Below are 13715 nucleotides of genomic sequence, written 5' to 3'. Positions count from 1 at the left end.
CCCTGCTTTTTAATAAGCTCTGTATTTCATGTCTGAGAGATACTTGTTTATGTCTGGCATTGCTGAGGCTCACTGCCACACCTGTATTAATTTTGAAGTTGAAACACATTGTTTTGCAGGAGTGTTTACAAAAAAAAAAAATTCTTGGAATTAGAGCAGACAGGAATCTAATGTATGAACATTTCCTGGAAAACCCGGATAGCCTTTTTTTCTGTTTTAGTTGAGGAACACTTCAACTGCTTATACTCTGAATGTAGTGTAGTAATGTACTTCCCTTTTTAATATTTCCTGCTGCAAACATGCATATATGCTAAAGTTCAGTCCTACTTCTGTCTTGTAGATCTGGCTTTTGCTGGGACCTCCAAGTCTGCAGCAATGTCAACGCTAAGGGAGGAGGGATGAGGTGGATATCCTGAGTGTGAGTTTGTGTTGGATGAGGTGGAGATCTGTGGCTTTTCATTGCCGCGGGAGAGAAGAGCTTGGATGGCACCTCATCGAGGAACTGTGAACTTTGGTAGATGCTGTCCTGGGAGAAGCCTTGTGAAGGCAAGCACAGTTAGCGCTGCTGATTTATAAGAGATGAGCAGGAAAAGGCCTCTGCTGCTTCAGCTGCTTCCTTCATCAGGTGATTAGTGAGGACTTCGTATCTGTCTCCATAGTTCTTACGTGTCCTTATAATCAGCCTGAGCAACGTATCTCCATATAAACAACAGAGAGGTTGGTGATAAATATGTCTGCTATTAATTAGCTATTAAGAATGTTTTTTCTCATGTAAATGGCCTGTTAGTAAAGAAAGGATGCTGAAAGCAAGGCTGAAGAATAATTTGTTTTTGTTGCTGTCTGCATCCCTCCTGATTCCTTTCCCCTGCCCCACAAAGTGTGATGGATTTCTATGACTCTTCATGAAGCTGAAGTACTAAACTCTGGGACAGCACTTAAGTGTGTTCCAGGTGAGTTTTGGAAATAATGCTGCCTGCTGCTCTTTTTAGTGGCTGGAGGTGCCAAGTTAAAATCCTCTAGTAAGAAACAGGTGCTGAGGATTAAAAACCAAAGCAAAAATAAAACTCCAACATCAACAGCAGAAAATGATGGTTGTTGTTGTTGGGAGCTTAATTATGTGTTCTCTTCCAAATTGGATGCTGATGTGAGAGCCTATTTTCTATTATAATGTGTGTGTTTAAGAACTGTTCATCCCAACTACCTCCCAGTGTGACTGGGAAAAGGCTCCAGTGTACTTCTTAAAAAATAAGCAAGATCTGTATTTGACTCTGTGTTTGCTGAACTTAATAGAACTTGTGCCACTGTCTTGAACAGGAAGGTATTAATACTCCACATGCAGATAAATCACAGAATCATAGAATCATAAAGGTTGGAAAAGACTTTTAAGATCATCTAGCCCAACCTTCCACCTCCCACCAGTGTTGCCTGCTTAACTATGTTCCTTTGTACCATGTGACCTTTAATTAAAAAGCCAAGAGAATTAATGCACATTGAAGCAGGAATGTTATTTTTTTTACTTTCTATATTTGTGGTAGGTTTTGTTTTGTTTCTTTTTAAAAAGTATTTAATATTAATATTGATATTTTAAAAATATTTTTTGTTTTAATTATTTTCTTCCTTAAAGTGGGGTTGGCTTGTGCCCGCTAATTCCTTACATCACTGGTCTTGTGTTTCGTTGCAATTGTTCTTGGAGAACTTGGCAGCTGCAAGCTAGCAGAGCTATTGTTGACCCTGAACAGCAATAGCAACATTAATACAATAAGAAAAGTTTTCTGTGATCTACTGTGCTGTCCTGTGGAGCCAATGAGCTGGTTAACACCTTTTACTTATTCTGCAAGGATCTGAGGCTGGAAGGGAATTAATGCAGTTGTGAAGCACGGAGAACAAAAATAGCAGTGATTCAGTTAGAGTAGAGCCAAATCTTCTTAAAATTAAACTCCATTGTGTTAGAGACTTTACTTTTTTGATACCTATATTATTAACTTCTCTGGTAAGAGCAGGAAATGTAATACAGTGATATTGGAGGAGCCTCGCACATTAAATCTAAGCTATTATCTTGAGGTTGTATGAGAAGAAACAACTCTTCATCCGGTGTGTTGTGGGAATCAAACGTTGCAGACTGCCTCTTTCTCACTGAGTTTTATGGTTAGTTTTAGTTCCCTTAACTTTCAGTACATTATGAGAAGGCTGCTGTGCATATATGTGTATTTGTAGTTTCGTAAGTTACAAACGATACTGCATAGTTTCTGGGAATTTTATCACGGGCAAGTGTTTACCTGTACGTTGCAGCTGCTCATGTTGTAATCTGCAATATTTTTTGATACTGGTGTTTAGCAACTTTGTATGTAACAGGTTAATGGTCTCCTCATACAGACATGTTTCAAGGCTTACTTTCTGGTTTATCTTTCTCACTGGACCAGATCAAATTTTTGAAATAGGATTAAGGTTTGCAGAGAGAAAACTGTGGAGGAGAGCTGAGGAATTCACGTGCTCGGGCAACTCATTTCCTGAAGTGCAGTCAGACTGTGTTCAGGTTGTGTGACAGCTTGACTGTGCCACGGTGCAGAAACACAAAGGAGCACATGCTTCTATTAATGTTAACCCCAGTACCAGAGATTCTCTGGCTACATACTGATACTGTGGCAAATAGTACCTCCAGAGGAGGCACTGCATTGAGCCTGGAAAATTTGCTGTGATACCTGTGGACCTGAGATGGTCCAACCTAACGGTGCTACCTATGCAGCGACTGGTGCAAGCAACTCTAACTTACCCAGGTGCTACAGTTGTTTTTTTCTGCTCATTAGTTTCTCTTTCTATGTATGTCTTCTAGTAGTCGCATTAGAAGAGTTTTCCCCTAATTCCTCCTTTTAGCTTAGGTAATTTCAACTCTACTGTGTTTAAAGTATAACCAATTTGGAGATCAGTGCCAGTGAAGTTTTCTGTTGCAGAAATGCTCTGGTTTTATTACTTCACAGAACACTGCTGTTTGCATGCTAAGACACGGATGATGGGTGGTCATGTATTCTTCCTCCATGATCTGTACCAGAGTCAGGCTCTCCTTCCCTCCTTTTTCCCACATTTTCCCCAGTCTCCCACACTTGTTGTCTAGAAACCCATTTGACCGCACTGATGTCTTAAGCAGTTGATATGTAAATATTTACTGACGTGACAGTCAGCAAAAGGAGAGGGGGAATTTCTACATCCTACCATTTGGTAAACCTTCAAGTTCTCTCTCTGAGTGTGCAGTCCATAAGAACAGGAAAGGTTTGCAGTTCATACTTGACTCGATGTATTTTTGCTCTCTTGGTTCCTGTTTTTGTTGCAGATGTCATTCAAATAGCTGTGGGAGGTTTATCAGCTCTTGAGGAGACTTTCCCTTGTGTGCATGCTTGCACCACTGAAGGCCGGCACTGTGCTGGAGGAAAATGGAGCTCTCTGATCTCCTGGCATTTGCCTCTGCAGAAGTGAACAGTACAACAGTCACCCTGGCTTTACTGGCGGTATTTGTGGTTCTTCTGTACTGGTAAGTGGTAAAGGCAAAAGGGGCCTGCTGAAGTTCTCCCAACATCTACAGAGACTTCCTATTTTTAAGGTGCAACTGGAAGATGGCTGGCTGGAAGGGGTGCAAAAGGCATGCTGGTTTGGGTGTGGAGGTTGAAATACAAACTTACAAAACTCACATTGCTTTTTACAGAGTTCTGTCCTTGCAAGACTTTCTTTTGAGTGCTTTACCAACAAATGCTCACTGAAATTGTCATAAAAATTGAGGACTTAATTACTGTTGGTTTCTTATTAATTTCTCTAGGCTGCAGGAGCACTGATGCTGATCACGAAGAAACTGAGCTCTTGTCACAGGGTGTTGTTGGACCCTTCTTTGTACTATGTTGCACACTTGACCTTTGCCAGGTTTCTTGGTTTAAATTTACAGACACTTTGACTGTTGCTTGAACTTCTTCTCTTGTTCTTTCCACACTGAGTAATGGACACAAACCAGAATAACAGCAATTCTAATGTTAAGTGCAGTAGGCATAACAATGAGCTATGCTGAGATGAAGGGAAGAAGTACCTAACACGACCCAGTCCAGATAATCTGTTTTGGAAATTAAAGTAGCTGATCTGGGAATGCTGTTCTGACTCTTTTCACTAGATACCTCAAACCCTGCTTTTTAGTCACGTGTTTTCTCATTCCTATGTGAATTCAAGAAATAGTTTCAGAAACAGTGAAGGAAGAAGAACTTCAGAAGAAAATCCCAAACTGATCTAGGAAAGAATAATGATGACATCATGATTTCAGCACAATTGTTCTAGTAGTGTAAATGATGGATCACTTCTGTACACATTTCTTGATTCTTTAATCCTATCAAACTTTGCTCCGCTTCCATATCAAGGGAGAGTCTAGAGAGACTGAGAAGAGCCAAATCAATTCCCTCTTTGATGTGCATTGCCATCTCAGGTAGGTGAGCAAGCCAGTTTTCTTTCTAAAATCTGCACAAATCATCACAAAGGTCCAAGTCCCACTGCCTTTGAATTTTAGTTGGAAAAACAGTGGCAACACTAGATCTTTTGGTAAATCCATGCTGTTTAGCTGCTGACCCATAGATCTGCATGAGCTCAAACAGGAGGAGAGAGGCCAGAGGGAGAGCCATGGTTCTCAAATGCAGCACAAGGTCTGGTGAGCTCTGGCAGCCTGTGAGATGGCTAGAAGAGCCTGGTGCTTCCATGCTTTAAATGGAAGGTCAAGGTGTGCTGAGGGCTGTGAAGGCACAGAAGTGCTCTGTACAAATGTACTGTGTTCTGATCCATGCTTCTCCAGAGCCTTGCTTTGTGCTTCATTTTAAGAAAGACTCTTATAAGAAAGGCCCTCCTGTAGAAAGGAAGGCATGGAAGCTCTGTGCTGAATTCTGTCTCAACATAAATGAAACAGATTGCTCTGATGGAGGTGATGGATGCCCCGTCCTTGCAAACGTCCATGCAAGGTCAGGCTGGAGCGGGCTCTACAGAACCTGATCTAGCTGTGGATGTCCCTGCTCATTGCAAGGGAGTTGGTCTGGGTGGCCTTTAAGGGTCCTTTCCAACTCAACAATTCCATGATTCTATAAATAAACTTGGATCTAAAGGCAGACTAAATGCAAGCTTGTACCAGGCTCCTAGCCGTGAGAAGTCAACTGTCATACAAGCTTCATAAAGTCTAATTAGGGGTGAGGTGGGAAATTGCCCTAGAGTAGGGATACACCATTCCTTGTTTCTCTTTTCCTGGCTGAAGATGAACCCTGTGAAGGTGCTGTGTAAAGGAAACTGGAGTTTTATGAAGGGAAGTGTTTTATGCCCTAACCTGTCACTGATCCTATTGATCTGCAGATGCAAGTTGATTTTAGGGTAGTTTATTAAATACAGCTGCCTTTAGGTCACTCTTCCAAGGAGGAGCTGGTGCTGTTTCTGAAACTTGCAATTAAACATGTTGGGCAATGTACACGAGCTATTGGTAAGCTTGCTGAGTTGACTAAGCTATTTGGATCCATTTATTTCAGTAAAATGCAGTGAGTGAAGACATAAGTCTTGAAGCACATCTACATGAATGGTGTTTATTTTTCAGACTTTCAGACAGTTTATTTTTTATAAAAGTTTTTTTTTTTTTCCCATATCAAAGCTCCATTTAAGTGAATGAGTGAAAAACAACTCATGCTCGCAGCCTACTTCATTCACAGTTGAGACTGTGGATTCAAGGAATTACTTAAAGAGTACGTAAAAGATTGCTAATAAAATGCTGGTCCCTAATTCTAGAGAATGTCTTTTTTTTTTATTACAACCATGTTGCACGTGGAGTTGTGTGGTTCTTCTAGGAGTTAGAAAGCACAGATTTAATCTGTGATGGTAGTATTAATAACGTAATAACTACTCAAGTTTTTTTGATGTTTCCATTCTAAGCCTTACTCTCATTTTTTAATAACCTCTGAATACCTCTTTTCTGGGGGAGGCTTTTTTATTCTGCCAACGTTGTAGCTTTTCAGGATGGCAGTCATAGGAGAAGGGAAGTATTAATGTTTGCTGTTGTAAGTTTGGGGATGCTGGTAGCTTCTGTTTGATCGGGATTGTAGCGTGTCAAGTATTCTGTGAATACAAAGACTAGGCAGTTTGTCCACTTTTCTTTTGCTTTAAAAGGCTTACAGGCTAAACAAAATGCAGTTGTAGGTTGAAAAAAGAGATGATAGACCTAACGTACACTAGAATTGTAACATGGTGATGTCAACTGCTGTGTTATTGAGCTATTTCCTTAGCAAGAATTTTGTGAATGGCGTTACTTGGAGGTTTAAATGCCGCCCCTGAGTTGCTGCCCATCAGCTAAGCCTCTGTAGCTGTTAGTGTGTGCATTGTAAGGCCAGCTGTGATTTATCACAGTTCAGCTGACAGGTGGTATCTTGCTAAATTGTGATAAGACCAATTTCTTCACATTTCTGGATAAGGTGAGGTCATATGAAATGGGGAGAGAAGTAGGGGTTGGTTGGGAAAGGTAGGAGCTGCTTAAAAATAAACAGATACAGGTCCTAAGAGGAAACTTGGATGACTTGGCCATTATTTAGGCTGCCTCTTACAGTACAATCAGGAACGCCAGTAATTCTGTGTAGAACACTGTCTAACAGCACACCTGATTTCTCTTATGTTTTTATTAATGTAATATGAGGATGATGCTGATAATGTGTCTTGTCAACCTTAATTCAGAGCCTATAATCTCTGTTTATCCTCCACATGACCTTAAAAAGCCTCTTCCTATAGCAGATTCAAGTCAGCTCATCTAATGTTGAGAGTACAGAGTATCTCTTGGGTACACAGTCTCTTCAGATTTGGAATGGGGTGAACAAACCTGAAGCTGCTTTTTTTCTGTCTTCTATTAATATAAGCTGCTCAGGTCTGCCTGCTCACTTCTACTCCTATGGGGTTTACTTGTCTGCTCCTTCCCCATCTTTAGCACTTGCTATCAGTAGGTCCAAGTCTCTTCCCCTGGACCTCATACCATGGATTCTTCAATGGCTGCTGCTACCTCCTTATTATTGTGATAGACAGTGAAAATACTGCTTTAGTGACAATAAAAAAAGCCAACACTATATGGCAAGTACATATCAGAGGTACAACACTGAGCACTCTTTAAAAAAAATAAAAAATCTCATGTCTGTGTTGCTTCCACCCTCTGTGATTTCTACTAGCCAAGCTGATTATCAGAGCAGTTTCTTCTAAGAGCACTTTCTTCCTCAATTCCAGGGGCTGCTGTCTCTGTTTGCTTAATCTCTGTGAAACTCAGGGTTCTTTTCCGGGCATGAAATAAAAACAAACACTTAAGGGAGGAATGAGGTTAACATTTACAAATCCCAGTGATATTCTCGACTGAAAAGTGTATCTTTACAACATATTGTTCATTTTCATTTCAAAGATCTCCCGAGCAGGGTATCCCGTGCTTGGTTGTAGCTGCAAACATCGCTTTGTCTCTTTTTGCTGCCTGGGAAGATATTTGATAAAATGAAAGCAGGAGTTTATTTTGCTTTAAAGTTTAATGTACCATAAACTTAGCATTATGAAGAAGCTGTCACAGCATTCAGATACCTGTGTTCAAACTAGATTATCAACCCCTTGTCTAAACAAACCTGTTTTTTTTTTTCAAAACTTGGAGGTTGGATGAGAGGTGTTTGTTTATGTTTGTGAGATCCATGTTTAATTACATGCTTTCAAGCATAGCAAAATATATACTGGTAATGTCCTTGTCTGTTTCTGAAAAGCTAAATTGTTCATAAAGATGTCATTTTTACATTAATTCAGTGCTATGATCACTTATGTTACAGAAATATGTAGACAGAATGAGAAATTTGGGTTTCCCTGGATCAAGGCACTGTTCCTGCATTGCATAACATGTCAGTTCTGACACAGAGTATTTGCTGTCTCTGATGACCACAAATGAAAACGAAGTCTATTTTTTTCTTAATTCCTTTCCTTATGCTCAGATGTTTGCATGCACTTAGATGCAGGGGTTGCTTATACATGGGGACAATGTGTTAAGAGTTCATTAGTAGATAAGATGTCTGTAGTAGACCTCTTTCTAAGTTAATTTCAGGATAGAGGTTTTTTGATACTGGTGACTACAATACTATTGCTTTTTTGGCATTGCTTCACATCTGTGGTTTTGGGAAGCAGTATGAAAGAGAAAGCTTATGAATGCCTGTCCCAAACAAAAACTTTGCTCTGATTTTGCAAAAAGTTGCTGCTTTTGGGACTTGAATTATGCAAAACTGAGATAAAATACTTTTTTTTTTTTTTAAAACAAGATGCCACCTGGAACAAGATCTCACACAATTTCTTCTTCTTAAACATTTCAGTATTTGAAAAGATGCTTGATCACTGGAGCTCTGTGCTTATGAATTGAGTGCAGATATAGGGTGAGCAGATTATTCTCTCTAAAACATGCAGATAAGGCTTCTGGGAAGATCCCGTATAAGATCCTTTCTGAAAGAAGTGCCAGTTGTGAACATGTATGCCCAAGCTATTTCAGCTCTCAGTACAACCATCAAAGGTCCTCTGTATCTAGAAACCCAAGGCTGGGTACGGAGCTCCAGCATCCATCCCTAATGGTGAATTGCTCTGCTCTCCTGTCAGGTTCATTGAGCTGAGGAGATCACAGAGGCATCTCAATCCTCAGAAGTTTAAGCAAGCTTTTCACCTGCTGGCAGGAAGCACGACTGCACAGACGGGGAATGCTCCAGGGCTGGTGCTCCTGGCTGCAGCTGGGCTCTGGCTGCATTTTCACTGAGCTCTGCCTGCTGAACTCTTCTCATCTTGCACATCCCTCCCACAGCGGTGGCTGACTTCAGGTTTAGGCTGTAATTCTGTGGTTCCTTCTCTTTCAGCTAAATTGACCATCTCTAGGTGAGCCTGAAAAGGAGCAGGGTTTTTCCATATTACAACCTGGTAGTTTCTGAGTTTATTCCTGCATCAGGATCACAGGAGCAGAAAGCAGGGAAGTTGTTTAGTTGGTTTTTTTTTTCTTTTTTTTACTGTTCTATTAATCCCAGCTATTTTTTCCTGAAATGGCCATTATGTCACTGGAAGTCGTTCTGCTCCCCTTTATTCAAATGGCCCATTATGGAAGCTAGAAGGATCTGACTCAACAGGAAACATGAACAAACTGCTGTTGATGACAGAAAAAGCTTACAGATTCCAATAGTCTTTGTCACGCAGTTTTACATCAAGCAAATCTGGAATTCCCACTAACGCGTCAAACATAATTTGATCCCACAGCTGTGCAGTACACGGCCTCCCCTTTCAGCTAAATCAAGCATCTCTAGGTGAGCCTGAGAAGGAGCAGAATAAACTGCTGAATTACAGTTTGGAGAAGTGCCATACCACAAATGACTAAATGCTTTCTTCCTCTGAAAACAAGGTAGATTTGATCATCCAGAATGAAGTTTGCTCACTGCCCTGATTATGCTTCTTTTAAGTAAACAGAGTTCTCTGTTTTTTTTGTTTTTTTGTTTTTTTTTGAGAGAGAGAGAGAGGTAAAACATTTTTCTATCACTGCATTTGCAGCTTCAGGCTTCAGTCTGGGCAACTTTGGTTTTATTTGCTTGCCCTTCGCTACAGGATCAAGAGCCCTCTTATGTTTAAGTTTTTTAAAATTCAGATTGTGTGTCCAGCAGTGTTTGTTTGAAGGCCCTCAAGTGCCTGTTGGTTGTAGGTTTTTTGTTTTTCTTTTTTAGAAGAGCATTACCCCCAAAAACTCTGTGAAGGATTCAGTCTCCAGCCTACTTGCTTCTCATGGTCTTTGTTTTTCCTAAACATTTTCATTCCCTATCCCTTAAGCACAATTGGATTTTAGTGCGTGGAGATTATAGTGTTAATTGTAGGCTAAGGTAGAGTAAGTTAGCACCTACAAGAGTAAGTTACCTTCCTTTCCTGAAACAAGCACATTTTTATCTTCTGGCATCACTTGCAGCTGTAGCATCCAATGGACCATAGCCCATGAACTGTGAAGTTGGCTAATGTGCACAAGTGCTGCTGGTGACAGGAGTTAACCTCAGCCCTTAAGCAGTCTCATCTCTGCTTTCTTTTCCTGAAGGACTGGAATGGACTCTGGGTTGGGCTTGGTTGTACAGGCAGGAGAGGGGAGTTGCTCTGGTCTCTGTGCTAGGCAGTTTCTGCCTGGGAATCCTCTCTCTCTCTCTGTGAATCCTTTAGTTCTCCTGGACTCGGATGTTGGGTTTAGCTTCTGATCTGCTCTTTGTCTTGGGGCAGGTGATTTGTTTATTTTGGCAATGTGCAGGCACATCACAGTCTAGTTTTGGGTGCTGTGAACTAACTTCTGGGAGCTCCTGCCTCCATCTACTGACTGCATGAGGAATATGAGGTGCTTAACACTCTGTCCTTGCTGCACCAAATGGCATTGAGCTCTGCTCTCCCTGAGCCCCAAGGGTGCATATCAGCAACTCCTCTCGGCAGACCTGTACTGGGGGAGCCAATTCTGCGTCCTCTTGTGTTCCAAGGGGCACAGACCTGTCACTCCATGTCTGTCAGACAGTGAGTTTCCTGCAAGCCTGGCTGTGCTCCTGCTTAAATGGAAAGTTAAATCAATGGGTGGTTTTGACAGGTAGAGCTTCCTCAGAGCGCGGAAAAGTAAATCTGCATTCCCCCTCCTCTTGCCTCCTTAAACACTACTTCCTTCATTAAAAGAAAGAATCACAGAATCACAGAATGACCAGGGTTGAAAGGGACCTCAAGGATCATGAATCTCCAACCCCCCTGCCATAGGCAGGGCCACCAACCATCCCATTTAATACTAGACCAGGCTGCCCAGGGCCCCATCCAATGTGGCCTTGAACACCACGGGGCATCCACAACCTCTTTGGCAGCCTGTTCCAGCACCTCATCATTCTCTCAAGAATTTCCCCCTGACATCCAGCCTAAATCTCCCCTCTCTCAGCTTAAAACCATTTCCCCTTGTCCTGCAGTTATCAACCATTTCAAAGAGTTGGTTCCCCTCCTGTTTGTATTCTTCTTCATTTCATTTTGCTTGTCCATCAACCTTCATCAATTTTGGGTGTGTTTTGTCCTCATTTCTGGCTCACCGGTAACTAATGCTTTTGACTTCCTTGTCTTGCTATATGGGATTTTATATGATATTTAATGAAGCTGCCTGAAAGCTATTTTAATATATAATATTGACATATTATTGATACATTGTCTTTTATCAGTTCCCCTTTGAATTTGAATCCTTTAGATACTCTCCCTATCTGTTATCTCTCTAGGTTTGTTCTTTGCTTTTATTCTTTGTCAAAAACAAAGTTTACTGTTCCATGAGCTCACAGAGTGCCAACTGCTGATAACCAGCAGAAAGAGGTGAAAGTGTTTTCCAATTTGAACCTGGAAATGTATTTATTTCACTTTCACAGGAATAGTGAATGAGTTTGAGAAAATGATGGTCAGTGTCTATCTCATTATTCTCTCTTTTCATGGGCTGTTGAATAAACTGTTGACCATTTTTAAAAAATTCTATTTGTCTACTTTACATGCATTTTCTATGGCTGAAGCAACAGTGCAAATTGACAGCGATCTTCACATAGAAGACAGAGAATTTTCACATAGGGGCCATTTAATGTAAAGGAGGTTGTCCATATCCATTTCTTTGGTAGTTTCTTTCCTTACCAGCTTCATCAATGGCTCTGCAGAAACCTGTGGGGTTGTGAGGGGCAGTTTACTAAGGAAGCAATAAACAGGGAAAAGGGAAAAACAGTTATATTGGTTTGGTGTTTGTTCTTTGTGAAGGAAAAGAAGCTAGCTGCCCATCCGGATGAAGTGGAAGAAGATTATTGCAGGTTGAGGCCAAGCATGTTTCAGAAACTTGAGGCTGGAGTAAGGAGCTGAACTGAGATATATGTTGGGATTAGGAGGGCATGGGACCGTAACCACATGTTTGTGATGACAAGTCTGCTTTCTTAGAAGTAGACTTCTTGGAAAGAATGGTTCCTTTTAGCTAATAGTGATAATTGTTGGGAATTAAAAGGTATGGGAAGGATGATAAGACAGTGGACTTCAGAGGAGATGGGTAATTGGTATGATCACAAGATCCTGTTGTGATAGCATCCTATGAATGCTCTTGGATGGGAACTATTGGCAGTTTTGAACCTATAACTCAAAGTAGTCTTTTACTTTATTCAGTAGCAATAAATCTGATGTAATCTGTGCATGTATATTTGTGGTTTCTCATTCAAAAACTCAAAAGAGCTTTTATGTAAACACCCTCTTAGTAGAGCTGTAAGAGGTCATGGAGGCACGTGGTTTGAAATGTGGGAAAAAGTTGAAATATAGCTACTCTGGGAAGAGGAAGGAACAGCTAAAGGAACTGAACTAAAGAGGAACGTTACATACTAGCATGAGGGACATAGAGGGGAAATGGTGACCAGGACTGCAAGGGCCTTCTTCCAACTCTTAAAATATCAGTGTGATTTGTGTCCCCTCTAGAGATTTCTAACAAAGCTAAATTTTAAGATTTTCAGAAATATTCATCGTGAGTTGTGATTCAGCAATCCCTCTGAGAGAGACCTCAGTATAGGTTTCATGGAAGGAAAACTGAGAAGATGAGCGTCTGTATCAGGATAGATTTAAGTGAGTAAAGCACCAACATTCTGGATTGTTTCATGTCTCTGAGGTACTGCAATATCTGACTGTGGGATTCTTGATTGAAGAATTCAGCAGTCTCTCTTGGTTGAAGAGGGAATTCAACTTTAAGGAGAACAAACATCTTCTGTGTTTCCAGAAGGGCTTCAGATCCAGCCTATAGATAGCAAAGCAGGGCTGCTCAGGAGTTGTGTTTAGAAGCCTTCATTTCTGGATATGCACCTGGCCCGCTCTCATCTCTTCTTAAGAGTCAAGATCAGGCAGCGTTAAGGTAACTCTTCCTTGCTATGACAACAACCCTTGAACTTTTTGGACTTTAGAATTGTATTTTAAACTTTATCTACTAAAAGAGTATTTAAACTTTAAGTAATTTCTCACATATTTGGTATTGGTATTGGCATATTTGTACTTATGTAGGTTAGGTTTTCAGTAGTTTAAAACTATTAACAACAGTTAATTTATTTAGTGCTTCCACAGTTTGTTTTCTTTCTTGAGATATGAATTTTGTTTAGTATGAATGGAAATGATATCAACTGGAGTGGAAAGCCAGCTGTCTGTTCTCTTAGGACATGGAGCCCGGTTGTTGAAAGAAAGAGTTGATCTGATCTTTGCCACCAGACCCAGGGGAATGAGGCCTCCCCAAAGCAAGTTTATAGATGGAGGCTGGAATACTTCTCTGGGCACACAGTGGTCAAAATACTGTAAGAATCTGTGTCTTCGTAGGCCATGAATCTCATAGGGGCTGGTATATTTACAGTGAGTGTAAGGATGTTCATCTGGCCAGGGTGCAGGCTACAATTTGAGACCTGGGAATTGGGTACTTTGTCACTTGTATCCTCAGCTTTAGTGGAAGCAAGCAATTAACAAGCCCTGCAAGGGGGACTTCATTTCCATGACAGCTAGTGACTCAGTTCCTCTTCCAAGCCTGGACTGTATCACTGATGGACAGTTTTCTACTTAATTTTTGACATTTTCAGGGCTTTTGTGCAGTAAAGTCTTTTTTCCTTCCTTCCCCCCATTTTTATTTACGTTCCTGAGTAAGAGCATAGCCAAGCAGTGAGCTC

General features: G+C 40.9%; 1 protein-coding gene across 3 annotated transcripts in view; it reads left to right on the top strand.

Moving 5' to 3' along the window:
* The first annotated feature begins 412 nt into the window (after positions 1 to 412).
* TBXAS1 (thromboxane A synthase 1) overlaps positions 413 to 13715 on the top strand; it is a 235238-nt gene continuing 221935 nt past the window's right edge. The window contains exons 1-2 of one of the 3 annotated variants that reach the window (XM_042889527.1): positions 413 to 625; positions 3326 to 3523. In XM_042889527.1, coding sequence (XP_042745461.1) covers positions 3426 to 3523 — 98 coding nt within the window. In that variant the 5' untranslated portion in view covers positions 413 to 625; positions 3326 to 3425. Of the gene's footprint in view, positions 718 to 3325; positions 3524 to 13715 lie in introns of all 3 variants that reach the window. The other 2 variants (XM_042889526.1, XM_042889528.1) reach the window with 2 other exon arrangements.

This window comes from Lagopus leucura, unplaced genomic scaffold, assembly GCF_019238085.1.
Source record: "Lagopus leucura isolate 7727_CA_CO unplaced genomic scaffold, USGS_WTPT01 Super-Scaffold_100159, whole genome shotgun sequence".
NCBI lineage: Eukaryota > Metazoa > Chordata > Aves > Galliformes > Phasianidae > Lagopus > Lagopus leucura.
Note: the sequence above shows the minus strand (reverse complement) of the source record. Positions and strands in the feature narration are given on the sequence as shown.